This window comes from Danio aesculapii, chromosome 7 (assembly GCF_903798145.1).
Source record: "Danio aesculapii chromosome 7, fDanAes4.1, whole genome shotgun sequence".
Taxonomy (NCBI): Eukaryota; Metazoa; Chordata; class Actinopteri; order Cypriniformes; family Danionidae; genus Danio; species Danio aesculapii.
In genome coordinates, this window is record NC_079441.1 from 4,119,770 (window position 1) to 4,135,351 (window position 15,582).

Consider the following 15,582-nt stretch of genomic DNA (forward strand, 5'->3'; position numbering starts at 1 on the left):
TACAAAATTAAGCAATTTAAGCAACTACACTTGCACTACTTGCACTTAAGCGACTACACTTGCACTACACTACACTAGCAAACCAGCAAATCTGACTCACGTCCTCCACATTAGTAGCCTACCAACACTCCAAAAAAAAGACATTTGCTGTTTGTTCAAACTACCTGTTTAATTTGAGCTGAAACAACTCAATTCCTGAGTTTTTGGGGATAACGCATTTGTTTATGTTCAATCAACTTAAAATTGTAAAAACTAATAGATAGGCATGGGACGATAACAGTTTTCAAGGTATACTGCAGTTTGGAAAGGTCAAGGTTTTAAAACCACCAAAATGTTATGTAATACCATTCCCAAGGTATGTGTAAGATTTTATTATTAAGGTTTTTTTTTTTTATTATTATTTTTTTAGGACAACAGTATCTCCAGCAGAAAATATATTCAAAGATGTCATTTTAAATGGTAAAAAACATCTTTACGAAACTAATGAAGACAGCATTACATTCATTTGAATTATTTAGACATGTTTACTGCTCCAAAACATTTAAAATGTTTCTCAAAATAAAATATATTGTTGTTCAAAGAGGAAAAAGTTGTTGTTTTTAACACAGACAATTAAAATAACTTATTTTAGAGCAGTAATCACAATACCATGATATCCAAGGTTATCATACCGTCTTATACCTGCCAATGCTTACTAATAGGTTAGTTTAATTACTTTATGTTGTCCCAACACAAATAACACAACATTTTAACAGTGTGTTATTTTTAGCAGACCCAACAAACAAGCACAATTCAGCTGGAGTTTTGGAGTTGAATACACTACATTTCTAATGCTAAATTACTGAAGCACGCAGCACACATGGGCTACAGTGCAGTGGTGTAGTCCCAAAGAAAAGGTGGTGTACTATTACACCCGAACCAAATTTTAAATGAAAGTGGGCAAAGAAACGACGAAAGTCAGTGTTTCTTTGATTCATTGGCTATATATAAATACATATACATATATATACACACACACATACATATATACATTTTTAAGTAAGTATTTAAAATAATACACTAAAATTAGGGACGTTTAATCAGAAAAATAAGTGAGTATACCAAGGTTATATGCAATTATTGATCCTCAGAAAAGGTAATACCCAAACAGCTTGTGGAAAAAAGTAGGCATACTGAGTATACGTGCGTATAGTAAGGACTACACCACTGTTACAGTGCTATGTTTTACTTCATCATCATAACTTTTTTCTCCATCTCTATCTGCTAACGGATGCGGTGAGGGTGTGGCGGGGGTTTTATGGTTTCGGTGAGGTTTAGAAAAAAATAGCGACAAGCGAAACGCGAGGTTTAGATAGATTTAATCGATTAATTCGCGATGTGACATTTAAATTATTCGCACATTTAAACACGTTTTCTCACAGAACAGTACAACACACGCTTAAAATAAACAAAGTATTTAAAAAGTTAACATTATATACGGTCAGTATATGAATTAAGCGTATATAAATGCTTCAGGATATTTCAGATAATCATATTTATGTACCGTTCGCCTAAACAAAGCACATTCCTCATGATAAAGCGTAGATTAACGTTAGTTGCGTACTAACAAAAGGCAACCAATTTTTCCGTTAACTCTCGACGCAGAAGCTCAACAAGTCCAGTATAACAATAAAGAAACATTACTTACTTTATACAGACTTCCCCCTTTGTATTTTAGGTTTGTATCACGTAGCAGAACCGAGCCCCCTGTTCTGTCCGGTGACGCTACCCAGATGTGCTCTTCCTTTAACGGGGCACTTTAGCTCAGTCTCCACGCCCATTTCCTTCCATATTAGGAACTGTTTCTCTCTGTTAACCGGTTGACATCTGCGTCTGGAGAAGGGAGTTGAGGGCTAAAATTGGGGGTTTTACATTCCAGTTTCCTACATAAATACTAGAGTAATTCATAGTGTTGTTGAACCGTAAAGTCATCTGTTGTTGTGATTTATAGCTGCTATACAGTTTTCTACGGCCACAGGGTAATTATACTACACGCCACTGTAGTAAAAACTAAGGTATACTACAGTATTTAATACAGTTTTAGTTCACTATTGTTGATACTGCAGCATTGTAAGTGTTGTAGATACTTTTATATATAAGTAATAAGATAGAAAAGTGTTGTATATACTTTTATATAGTACACTTTACTATAGTACGGTTCAAAAACACAAATGTATTCACCATGAATTACTAAAGTATTTTCATTATAAAGAGAAAAAGTAGAAGGAAGAATTTAATTGTTGACATATTGCTTTTTCATAATAATTTTAAGTGAATCGTAGCTTTTTAAAAACTCATTAAAAATACAGTAATTTATTAAATACTATACTGCATTTGAATCATACTATTGTTAAGTGTATGATAATATTTACAACAATGTGGTAATGAATGCTACACCACTGTAGTTAAAACCAAAGTATACTACAGTATTATACAGTTTATCAATTCACTATAGTTAACACTGCAGCATTCAACAAAGAGTTGTAGATGCTTTAATATGCAGTAAAATACACATTACTATTGTCAAAGATGGATTACAATGGGACTTTGCTATAGTGTCGTTCAAAAACACTTAAATGTTTACTATAAAGTACAAGTGTTTTTCCAAGGGGGTTGTTTCATTACAAAGAGAAAAAGTCGAAAGAAAATGTAATTGTTGAAATATCAAATACCATAGTAATTTATTAATTTATTATATAGGCTACTATACTGCTTTTGAATCATACTATTCTTATATTATAATATTTACAACACTGTTAAGGAATGCTACAGCCATTGTTGGGTAAAGTATTTTTTTATATAAAGTAATATACACTCTAAAAAAACGTTAAGTTATTTATTTAACTTATTTGATGCTTTGTTGGGTTGTTTTTAACATTTATTGGGTTATTAATAACTCAACCAGTTGGGTTATTTGTTTAACCTTTGGTTATTTATTAAAAACTCAACCAGTTGGGTTAAATTTTGAATTCAACAGTCAACTGATTTAACTGACACAGAACAGCTGTATTAATATGTGTGCATACTGTTGTTTTGCGTCATGTGTATAATTTTGTTTTGTGTTATAACCTTTATTTAAGCTTAAGCTCAAGTTTTTTTTTTTCATTTTTTTATTAAATTATCTCTCTGTGTCTTGTTTTTTTCTCTCTGTTTCACCCGCACTCTTGATTATTGATAGTACAAATGTGCTTTGAAGCCGATCTAGCCTGTATTAAATGGATAAAAACGCTGTCTGGAATTTAAAATGTAATGGAAATAAAGCATTTTAAGTATATTTTAAACTGGATGTTATTTATTTACACAGCCATAATTATAAAATTAATAGTAATTCTAGTAATAGTAGCAATAGTGATACCAAAATGAAAAAAATTACTTTTTAATCAAAATAACCTAATTAAATTTTATAACCCAATGCATAGGGTTAAAATAACCCATAATTGAGATGGTGCTATAATAACCTAGTTGGGTTACGTGTTGGAGTATTTTTAACAATCTTGAGTTACTTTTTTAAATAGTAACTAAATGAGTTTCATTGTTACTTTTTACAAGAAGTAATTTTTTTAAAGGTTAATATAGGCTGTATTTTAATATATTACTTTTAAAACTACATGTTATCCAAGACTGGCAACAACCTGTATAGGGCTAGTATTTCACTGAAAAAAATTTGTTTCCGCAAAACTGTTGCAAACACATTAAATGTAGTAATGTTCAACTTAATTAGTTTGTTTAAATACAGCCTAAATAAATTGTTTGCAAACACTTAACTTTAAAAAATTAAACTAAAATCCAATGAATCATCTTTGAATATTTTTTTTAATAGTAAACTAATAATAAATACTGAATACTTTAGTTTTTAGTAGTAAACTGTGGTGTATTGTAGTATAATTGGGGGAAATGAGGAAATGTTAGATCACTGTAATGAGAAAAACAGGATGTATTCTGCCTATTTTCGTTTATTACAATGCTCAGAAACAGTGCATACTTAAGTATACAATATCAAATATGCATAATTATCCTCAACAATGTAAATCCATACAAATAAAAGGAAAGAAAAAAAGAGAAACAACCCAGCATGGCAGGTACTAAACAATATACACATTGAAAAAGTCAAATTAAATAAGCTGTGGAAAAAATCCATGTTTCTGCACAATTCATTCATGTTGTCCCGATAGAAATCATTTAGTTAACGTAACAAAACCTTTTTATTTTGTTGGTATTTATTTCATTGTATGTGCTTAAGTTGACACTATTTATACTTTTTTTTTAAATAGACTTGTTTTGTTTTGTTTTTTAAAGTTAACATAACAAATTTAAGTGGATGGAACTTAAAACAACAACTCAGTGAATGTCCTTGAGTGGCCCAGCCAGAGCCCTGATCTAAATCCTATTGAACGTCTCTGGAGAGATCTGAAAATGGCTGATAGAGCTTGAGAGGTGCTGCAAAGAGGAATAGGCAAAAATTCCCAAAGACAGACAGGCGTGCCAAGCTTGTGGCATCATTTTCAAAAAGACTTGAGGCTGTAATTGCTGCCAAAGGTGCATCAACAAAGTATCAAGCAAAGGCTGTGAATACTAATGTACATGTGATTTTTTTTTTTTGTTTTTGTTTTGTTTTGTTTTTTTAATTTAAAAATAAAAAAAAGTTTTTTTTATATTTAATAAATTTGCAACAATTTCAAAAAAACTCTTTTACAGAAATTTTGCAAGAAGTAAAACCAAATTCACAACATGAAACAGTTAACGTACTGTCATTTGTATATGCCTGTATGTTTTGCTTGTGTATGTGTGCTCTCTCTCTCTCTCTCTCTCTCTCTCTCTCTCTCTCTCTCTCTCTCTCTCTCTCTCTCTCTCTCTCTCTCTCTCTCTCTCTCTCTCTCTCTGTCAATTCTCAGGATCGGCCACTCCTGTATCACATTCGTCCGTGAAGACGTCAATCTCCATTCCACAATGTGACGTCATCACCTTCGCTACCAATCAGGATAGGAGCTCAAATTTTCCTTCCAATGCAAAGTACATTCTTTATATATTCTGCTCCTTATAAATCCTAAGGTTTTTTCAAAAATGTTTAGATTTCCCCCCTCAATTTATTAATTAAATGCCACAAGAACAAGAGGTAGAAAATGTTCAAATAGTTTTAGAAAATATAAAAAATAGAATTTAGATGTTTTCAGAGCATTACATGTTTTTAGTGCCTTTTTATTTTGTGATCGTTCTGAAAGATTTACCTGTAAATATAATGCATATACTTACATTGAGCCCACTTTTCTTATTTATTTGGGATTTTCCTAATAACATAAATTAAAAATATGTTGTCCTTTACAGTTCAAGTTCTCATTCCCTACTAAAAAAACAGCTTAAACCGTCTAGGCTGGTTGGCTGGTTTTAGCTGGTCGACCAGCCTGGTTTTAGAGGGGTTTTGGCCATTTCCAGGCTGGTTTCCAGCAATTTCTTAGCTGGTGAGGCTGGGTGATGACCAGCTTGACCAGCCTAGACAGGGTGGGAGCCCAGCCTAAACCAGCTATGTCCATCTTAAACCAGGCTAGTCAAGCTGGTTTTAGCTGGATTTAGCTGGTCATTTTCCAGCCTGACCAGCTAAGACCAGGCTGGAAATGGGTTGGAAAGCAGCCTGGAAATGGCCAAAACCCCTCTAAAACCAGGCTGGTCAACCAGCTAAAACCAGCCAACCAGCCTAAACTGGTTTAAGCTGGATTTTTCAGCAGGGTTATCAGACTAAAACGGTACATCAAATAAACAAATGTCTATCTTATACTTCGTTTTTTGTTATTAAACCATTGCAAATCTTTCCAAAAATATTCTTGACTAAATACAATGGAAAAAAGATGCAAAATTGATTATTTTTTTTGTCTTTTTGTTTTTATTGTCAAACGTTTACAATAACAGGCAAAATAACATACAGAAGGAAAAAATAACAAGAACAAACAAATAAACCAAATAATGCGGGTTTACATGAATTAAAGCTCTTTACCCTACATAATAGAGAAAAAGAAATAAAATCGACAAGGGTTCATGCTAAATGTTATAATGAGGCCGTTTATGTAGCGCCTTTTTATATTGAAACATATGCTGAAAGCAACATGTGGTATGCCAGCAGAGAGTCCTGTCTGGTTTGTATCTGGTGTTCAGACTGCCGACTAGTGTACCACTCCCTGGTGGTCTAGTGGTTAGGATTCGGCGCTCTCACCGCCGCGGCCCGGGTTCGATTCCCGGTCAGGGAATGAAGACTTTTCAGTGGTCAAGTGATTAACGAGAGCACAGTTTGAGAGAAGATTACTGCTTCTTGGCGAAATTAATTTCACCCTAAATAACAATATGCTTATGCAAAGATCGTTTGTCCTAAATTGTATATTGAAACACATTAAATATATCTATAGTGTCTATTGTTTAACAAGTATTCAGTTCCTAAACTGTAAAACCCAACAGTCAACTTTATCAAATGAAATGTGTGTAGTTAACTCAAAATTTACTGAAAGTTAATTCTGCTCATTTGAAAAGAGTTTTGAACTCAGTGTTAAAGGTAATGAGTTATTAAAATACCGCATTCAACTTAAAAGGAGTAAGTTCACAGTTTTCACATAGATTCGTTTTAACTCAAAGGGTTTGTTGCAATCAGTTTCCTCAAACGGTTTGAGTTGCCTTAACTTATTGAGTTTTACAGTACTCAGTTGGTTTGAGTTCTCTTCATTTATTGGGTTTTACTGTGCTCAAATTGCTTTGTTTACTCAAATGGATTAGGTTCACAGGTCTCATTACGATTAGTTTTAGAACTTAAATGGTTTGTTGCGGTCAGTTTCCTCAAATGGGTTGAGTTACCTTAACTTTTGGGGTTTACTGTGTAATGTTTTACATGTCTACATTTATTATGCTCGTTTTAATACAACATTAATCTAATTTAAATATTTTAGTCATTCATTTTTATCGAATTTGTATCATATATAATGTATATTTGTGTCTGTCTGTCTGTCTATCTATCTATCTGTCTATCTGTCTATCTGTCTATCTGTCTATCTGTCTGTCTATCTATCTATCTATCTGTCTATCTGATGTTCAGAGAGGCGTCAAGGTACCTCTCCCTGGTGGTCTAGTGGTTAGGATTCGGCGCTCTCACCGCCGCGGCCCGGGTTCGATTCCCGGTCAGGGAATGAAAGCTTTTCTGTAGTTAAGTAATGATCGGCAACTCAGTTTAAGAGGAGATTGTTTCTTGGTGATGTTCATTTCACCCTATATAACTGTATCCTTATACCAAGATCCTGTGTCCTTAATTGTATATAGAAATGCACAAAAATATATCTATAGTGTCTATTGTTTAAAACAGGGCCATGCACAGGGGGTTGGCCCGGTGGCTAGAGCCACTGCCCCTCTGCCCTCATTGGCTGAGGTGCCCCTCTCAGCCTGTAACCTGTGTTTCAGGTTTATTATTGGACAACTTCCAATTCAAAAGTTTCTAAACAAACAATTCACTTTTCATACCCTCTCTATATTGTACACATCAAGCTTATTAAAAGACTACAAACACTTTACTGCAGTAATCATGTTTTGTTAAATAACCTGGTTAGATTGGCTAAGAAAGGCTAGATTGTTTGCACAGGTTTATTTTCGACCTTTATATACAGACTATTTACTGCATTCAACTCTATGAACAATTTAAATGATATATTTTAATAAATAACCCAAATATGATCTCAGATAAGTCTTACAGACTTGTAATAAAATAATTATCATTATTGATCCTGCCACCCTAAAGCTTTCTTAACTAATTAAGTTAAAGAACTATTTTATTAAATAATTATAAAATTATTTGATTATAAAATATACAAGTTTTAAAAGTGACATTGATATATCCTGCTCTTTCTGGACAACGTCTACTGAAAGTGTAGCTCATTTATTTTAGGAATGTCCTTTTGTTCAATCTTTTTGGATTAAAGTACTGTTTTGAAAATGCTTTCATTATCCAAAAATAATCTTAATCATTGTTTTAGACTTAAAACACTAATATATATTGGATGCCAAGCCCTTTTAGCATATTCAAACAATGATTATTAGCCTAGAGTGATGTTTAAACTCCTAAAATGTGTGCTTATTGCTTTGTATTTAATAGGCCTGTTCGTTTTTATGTTAATAGTACCCTCTCGTTTCCTCCTATTCATAATTATTCATAATTCCCTTATTGTTTAAAAATGAACTATAGTTTGTAGAGACTGTATTCTGTTTTATTTGTGCTGTAAATAAATGATAGATGATGATGCCATGTGATGATCGGTCATCATGACTGCCTCCGGCTTGACGGCTCCGTTTTTAACTCCGCCCCCGCCTGCGCTCGGCTAATCTCGCTGATCACCGGCTGCAGCTGTGCTTCATGTCGAACGCACCTAAATGCTAAGGGCGCCGTACATCCAGGGGGGCGCCAGAAATGGGGGAAGAAAAAAAGTGTAACTTTCACTATACTTAAACCCAGCTAACAGGGAACGTTCCCAGAACATTCACTAACGTTCTTTAAAAGTTGTGGAAATGTTAGCACAAAACGTTATCAATAGAACGTTTTTAGAATGTTTTCATAACGTTATTAACGTTCTTGTAACGTTGTTAAAAAAACGTTCTTAGAACATTATATTTTGGTGGAATTTTAGGTTTTGAAAATGTTATGAGAACGTTATGCTAACCATGTAAAAACGTTCTAGCAACATTAAGCAAACTGGACATTTCAACGTTCTTGGAACGTTCCAAATAAACGTTCTTAGAATGTTATATTTTGGTGGAATGTAGGTTTTGAAAACGTTATGAGAACGTTATGCTAACCATATAAAAACATTCTAGCAACATTAAGCAAACTGGACATTTCAACGTTCTTGGAACGTTCCAAATAAACGTTCTTAGAATGTTATATTTTGGTGGAATTTTGGGTTTTGAAAACGTTGTAAGAACGTTATGCTAACCATATAAAAACGTTCTAGCAACATTAAGCAAACTGGACATTTCAACACTCTTAGAACGTTACAGATAACGTTATGAGAACGTTCTCACAACCTAAATTGTTAGCTGGGAAACTAGTTGGTATTATGACTTACACCCACATTAATTTAACTGCATAGTGCAAAGCCTAGCAAGTAGTAGTAGTAGTATTAAATAATGATAATATAGCCTAATCACCTAAGACACCCCCCATCCGAATAATTAGACTTTACCTTTTTTTTTGATTGGTCAACATTTTTTTGTTTTTTCTTGTAAATATGTACAAACTCAGAACACGACAATACATCTCACAACAATTATGAACAAAACTAAAATAAATAAAATTAAATGAGAATTTATCTCAGTAATACAAAGTATAAATAAATGCCAGGGGTAAAGAAAAAAAAGGTAAGATAATATTAATTAAAAAATAAAACTTTTATTCAATCAATTAAAAGTTACTTAATGCTTCATATGTTTTTTTGCCTTTGCTTTTATGTTTTTAATCCTACATAATGTAGTACCGTATTGTTTAATCTCCTTTATAAAATGTTCAAAATTTGTCTCAGCTTTGGCCCATTTCTTGACATGAATCTGGTATTCTCCAAGTAATATTATCAGTTGTATAAGAAAATATGTTGTACTTTTTGAATCAATTCCATCTTGTATTAAAGCAAATATGACATCATGTAACCCAATTTATATTTGTGTACCAAATGTCATTGATTGGTCAACATGTCATAATGTCCCAAACCGTCTGGTGCGCAGGGGAGGCAAAAAAAGAAAAGAAGAGGAAGAAAAACGCGACAAAGACTGAGGTAATGTTATGATGAAGATGATTATTTTACTGTATTCAAGCGATGGTTGATAACGCCATTAACATTTAGCATGACACATGCCTGTCAACCCGCCCGTTTGTGCCCGCTATCACGTTTAATTTACCCCCCGTATTTTTATACCATCAATACAGAGCCGATCTCAAATGTGATGTAATTACAAGAGCTGATCAAGATAATTATGCTTTCGCTTTATTTTGGCTTGAAAGGACGTTAAAATTAATATAGAAACGTCTGCGTTCACTTTCTTTCCGTTTAAGCTGTGCATCGATCATCGCAACCTCTGAATTCAGTGTATGCATGTTGACTGACGGATGCTCTCTGTATAATAAAACTGTTCCCAGATCAGCTTCTCTACACGCCATTTATAGAGGAACGAAAGTTTGGGATGCTTTGGTGATTTGGGTGTGTGTTTAAACAGACAATTACACTTAAAAATATGTTAACATGTATTTTAAACACAACTAATTTTCTCTTAAATGAGCACAAACTTTACTAAAGTAGTCAAAGGCTTTCATTATAGATCTGTGCATTCTTAAAGTGACATCTCTGTTATCAAACAAAACACAATGAGAGATTCATTTGCTGCTCTTCACTAAATTACTATAGTAACTTTAATTAATATGCAAATACAATCAAATATGAAGTAGATTTTATAGCTTTATTTAATTTCTGTGTAGGCCATTGATTTTAATAGGCTAAACCTTTTATTTTATTGTCAATATTTTCTAATGTTTGCTATGTATTCTGTCATTTGAAGCTATTTGTTGTCCCATATTTTTACATCCCAACGTTGACAGGTATGACATAACATGGTTGCTAGTCATTAAATAGCTATAGTGCTATCTGTTATTTTTAACATCAGCTAATGTTATAGAAGGCATAGATGTTATGAAAAATGGTAATAGTAATGTAACTACCCCTCTCTTTCCTTCCTCAAGCAAATGTGTAAATATTAGATGTATTCAGCAATAACGTTAATTGCATTGATGTATTTATCTGACGTTTCCCAGCTTGTAGTAGTCGATCAAAAAGCTATTTTAGTTTCTTATGACTATATGTACACTAGCAGTGGAATGTACTGCGATGTGACGGGGCGCCACCTGAAATCTTGCCTAGGACGCCTGATTGGTTAGGGCTGGGCCTGCCTCTATATGTTGAAACAAATGTCGAAAGTAACCTGTTATGCCAGCAGAGATTGCTGTTTTGGGGTGTGTATGTGGTGTTCGGACAGGCTAGATGCTACCTCTCCCTGGTGGTCTAGTGGTTAGGATTCGGCGCTCTCACCGCCGCGGCCCGGGTTCGATTCCCGGTCAGGGAATGAAAGTTTTTCTATAGTCAAGTAAAGAGGAGATTGGTTCTTGGTTGATGTTCATTTCACCTTATATAACCAAATCCTTATACTAAGATCCTTTGTCCTTAATTGTATATAGAAACACACAGAAATATATCTATAGTGTCTATTGTTTAAAACAGGGCCATGCACAGGGGGGTGGCCCGGTGGCTAGAGCCACTGCCCCTCAGCCCCTCTGCCCTCATTGGCTGAGGTGCCCCTCTCAGCCTTCTACTAATTTGAAAAGAGTTTTGAACTCAGTGTCAAAGGTAATGAGTTAATTAAATACCTCATTACTTCAACTCAAAAGGAGTAAGTTCACAGTTGTCACATAGATTCGTTTTAACTCAAATGGTTTGTTGCGGTCAGTTTCAACGGTTTGAGTTGCCTTAACTTATTGAGTTTTACAGTACTCAGTTGGTTTGAGTTCTCTTCATTTATTGGGTTTTACTGTGCTCAAATTGCTTCGTTTACTTAAATGGATTAGGTTCACAGGTCTCATTACATTAGTTTTAGAACTTAAATGGTTTGCTGCAGTCGGTTTCCTCAAATGGGTTGAGTTACCTTAACTTTTGGGGTTTACTGTGCACTGTTTTACATGTCTACATTTATTATGCTCGTTTTAATACAATATTAATCTAATTTACATATTACATATTACATATTAGTCATTCATTTTTATCGAATTTGTATCATATATAATGTATATTTGTATCTATCTATCTATCTATCTATCTATCTATCTATCTATCTATCTATCTATCTATTACATGAATTAAAGCTAGAGAAAACTAAACAAATCGACATGGGTTATGCTAAATGTTTTGGTTTTAATGAGTGGTTATAATGCTGTTTATGTCACGCCTCCATATATCGAAACATATGTCAAAAGTAACGTGGTACGTCAGCAGAGATTCCTGTTTTGGGGGGTGTATCTCATGTTCAGAGAGGCATTGAGGTACCTCTCCCTGGTGGTCTAGTGGTTAGGATTCGGCGCTCTCACCGCCGCGGCCCGGGTTCGATTCCCGGTCAGGGAATGAAAGCTTTTCCGTAGTCAAATGATAATCGAGAACACAGTTTGAGAGGAGATTGTGGCTTCTTGTCGAACTTCATCTCAACTTATACTAAATAACTATATCTTCAATCAAAGATCTTTTGTCCTAAATTGTATATGGAAACACACTAAAATATATCTATTGTGTTTATTGTTTTAAAAAATTTCTGTTTCTGTTTTACATGCCTACATTCATTATACTCATTTTAATACTGTATTTATTTTAATTTACATATTTTAGTCATTCATTTTAATCGAATTTGTATCATATATAATTAATATTTGTATCATATATGTGTGTCTATCTATCTGTCTATCTATTATCTAAATTAAAGATAGAGAAAAACAAATGTTTTGGTTATAATTAGTGGTTATAACGCCGTTTATGTCACGCCTCTATATATATATCGAAACTTATGTCGAAAGTAGCATGTAATACGCCGGCAGAGATGGATATTTTGTATGTTGGTGTGATGTATGATGCTTTGGGGGTGTATCCTGTCCTCGGATTGACGTGATATCTGTCCCTGGTGGTCTAGTGGTTAGGATTCGGCGCTCTCACCGCCGCGGCCCGGGTTCGATTCCCGGTCAGGGAAAGAAAGTTTTTCTGTAAACAATAAACGAGAACACTTTAAGAGAAGATTACTGGTTCTTGGCAAACATCCTCTTACCCTGCTTTAATAACAATACAATCTATTTATAGAGACTAAATTATATGGAAAACGTCCCGTTTTGATTTACATTTTATAAATATAACAGAGTAAACAAAGGAAAAACAGTTATGAGTAAAAGAAATGCATGTAAATAAATAGAAACTGTGACCCTGGATCATAAGACACAGTAGATCGCCACAGCAGATCGCCTTACCGTCAAATGATTACGAACATTTATGAGTTTATTTATTCTGTGGACCACTAAAAATACTAGATATTATGGAGAGAAAGAAGTAACTAGTTGTGTTAGTTACTTTTTATAGTAAGTAATGCATTACATTACGTTTGAGTTACTTTTGCGTTACTATTCCATATCTTTGCTTGGGTTTGATTTCTTTCAGAACTTGCAGGTTGTGGGTTTTTTTTAATGAGGAGCTCAGCAACTAAAAATGGACTGTATAACCTTCATTTACCTTAAAAAACATAAAATGATTATAATTAATGTTATCTTCTGAGAACATCCTCATCCCAAAACTATACAGATTAAAGGACGTTTATGTGTTTGCTGCTTTTATTTATTTATTTATTCATTCATTCATTCATTCATTCATTCATTTATTTATTTATTTATTTATTTATTTATTTATTTATTTATTTATTTATTTATTTATTTATTTATTCTATAGAATCCCACCGCTAGTGGGCGAGCGCGAGTCTGTTTGCCTGCCCAGTGTCCAAACATAAACCCAAGGAGGATGATGGTATTATTCCAGAATGGCGAACGCTCGAGCACTGGGAAAACACCACTATTAAAGGCATGCAGACCGCACATCTATGGGAAGCTGTGAGAGGATATACTGTTTAAACATCCATACAGCTGGAGCCGGAGGCTGAGGACGAGTCTGGCCGGGATTTAAGGGTTTACGGAGCGTTTACGGATCGAATGAATCTCGCTGAAGACCAAGCGAGCGCGAGCAAGTCGCTGAAATCCGGTTAATAACTAAACATCAGTAGCAGGTTAAGATTTATCGCATCAGAAGTGCAGAAAATCGTCCTCGGAGCGCGTTTTTTGTATTTTTCTGAACGCCCGTGAAGGTGACCGGCTGTAGCCGCAGGAGTCGCTCTCGCGTGCGGCGTGTGTCCGTACGCGACGGCGGGGATGCGCGCGGTGAGGCCTCTTGTACACTGGAAGATATCAGACAGCAAAAAACATGGGATTTTATGGGTTTGCGCGTTGCACATTATGTAGATGTTGCGTAATTGTGTGCATTAATGGTGCATGTGCAAGCAGCTGCGGTAATCTGTCACCACTGTGAACCTCGCATGAATTAGTTGAGTTAAATGCACTTTATTTCTCTCATATCACTGTGCTTTGCGTGCATGCCCGCGTTTAGTTTTAATAAACTCAATTTGCACTGCATTTTAGCTCCAAGGGCCGGACTAGCAATGCTTAAAACACTGAGAGGAGGAGGACCAAGTGGCTGTGAATCCTGTCGACCCTGTTATACACTGTAGTGAAAGAAGCCTCAGTGCAAACAACAAAGCTTCGAGTTATCTGATTCTGCTCAGCTGATTTTGAGACTGATTGTGTACGATTTAGTTTCTTTGAACGGAAAGATGATTCAGTCTTCAGGAATCTTTAATCTGGACATCAACTTGAAGCTTCGTAGATAATACAGAATGTGGGATATTGATTCGTCCCATGGGGGAATCTAGCTGTGTTATGACACTACCATATACAGTGTACTGAAGTGATTTCGCAGACTTTGTTTTTGTTTTTAAACGGGACGATGCTGGAGAGAAGGACCACTGTGTTGTTGTCTAACAGGGAACTTTGACCCCTGAAGTGGCGAAAGGACAACAATCACCTCAAGGAGTGGAAAAAGGAAATACAGCTCAAACACAACTACTGACATGATCTCAAACTGACATCGAAACACTACACTAATAACCGGACAAGCCTCCGTCATGAATGTCCGACATCCGACCTCCACGCTGGACAGGTGAGTTTGTTTTCAACGACCTTTAGACCGATACCGATTCTTATCTTAATGTGCTTATCTGGGGGTCCTTTGGTTTTTCAAATTGAAACTAAGTGTTCACAGTAGGATTACAAGTTGTTTATTATAATTTAAGTTATTATTGTTTACACAATATGTATTATTTAGAGTATTGTGTACAAATTCCATTCAAATTCTCAGCTACTTTACTAATGTTACTCGATTCTGATTGGCTGAGTGGCGTCTCAAGAATGACGACATACAGTTCAGCTGAAGCTCATTGGCCAATAGAGAATGGGAACATCTACGTCATAGTGAGTTCAGGAGCGCTTAATGTAAATCAGTGCAAGTCACCACAGAAAAAGCATTCTGACTGCGTCCGAAACCGCATACTTTCATACTATACAGTACGCTAAAATCAGTATGCGAGCCGAGTTGTATGTCTGAATTCATAGAATTCGAAAATCAGTATGCGAGAAGTACCCGAATGACTTACTACTTCCGGCGAGATTCTGATGGGCTGCGCTATCCCATGAAGCCCCGCGAGAAAATTCATGAATGGGAGTGAAGCGACGCAACTGACGCAAGTAGGTCATGGCCATGACAAAATGGCTGATTTAGTTTGCCCAAATTCGATTCATACTTTTCACATTCATACTGTATAGAACGTACTTTTCTAACGGCCGAGTAGTACGTTTAA

At 34.9% G+C, this 15,582-nt stretch overlaps 2 protein-coding genes and 5 non-coding genes across 7 annotated transcripts in view; 6 read left to right on the top strand and 1 right to left on the bottom strand.

The window, feature by feature from the left end:
- The window catches only part of myadma (myeloid associated differentiation marker a), a 15,830-nt gene extending 14,057 nt beyond the window's left edge, over positions 1-1,773 (bottom strand). The window contains exon 1 of the mRNA XM_056460908.1: positions 1,688-1,773. The gene's annotated coding sequence lies outside the window, so the exon portion shown is untranslated. The remainder of the gene's footprint in view (positions 1-1,687) is intronic.
- Positions 1,774-6,203: 4,430 nt separating this feature from the next.
- trnae-cuc (transfer RNA glutamic acid (anticodon CUC)) lies at positions 6,204-6,275 on the top strand. The gene has a single exon. It is a non-coding gene; the product is annotated as a tRNA-Glu (tRNA).
- Positions 6,276-7,127: 852 nt separating this feature from the next.
- Positions 7,128-7,199, top strand: trnae-cuc (transfer RNA glutamic acid (anticodon CUC)). Its single transcript has one exon. It is a non-coding gene; the product is annotated as a tRNA-Glu (tRNA).
- A 3,892-nt stretch (positions 7,200-11,091) lies between these two features.
- On the top strand, positions 11,092-11,163 carry trnae-cuc (transfer RNA glutamic acid (anticodon CUC)). Its single transcript has one exon. It is a non-coding gene; the product is annotated as a tRNA-Glu (tRNA).
- Positions 11,164-12,140: 977 nt separating this feature from the next.
- trnae-cuc (transfer RNA glutamic acid (anticodon CUC)) lies at positions 12,141-12,212 on the top strand. The gene has a single exon. It is a non-coding gene; the product is annotated as a tRNA-Glu (tRNA).
- A 541-nt stretch (positions 12,213-12,753) lies between these two features.
- On the top strand, positions 12,754-12,825 carry trnae-cuc (transfer RNA glutamic acid (anticodon CUC)). Its single transcript has one exon. It is a non-coding gene; the product is annotated as a tRNA-Glu (tRNA).
- Positions 12,826-13,627: 802 nt separating this feature from the next.
- arhgef11 (Rho guanine nucleotide exchange factor (GEF) 11) overlaps positions 13,628-15,582 on the top strand; it is a 72,983-nt gene continuing 71,028 nt past the window's right edge. Inside the window, exon 1 of the mRNA XM_056462580.1 lies at positions 13,628-14,885. Within this exon, the coding sequence (XP_056318555.1) occupies positions 14,851-14,885 (35 nt within the window). The 5' untranslated portion in view covers positions 13,628-14,850. The remainder of the gene's footprint in view (positions 14,886-15,582) is intronic.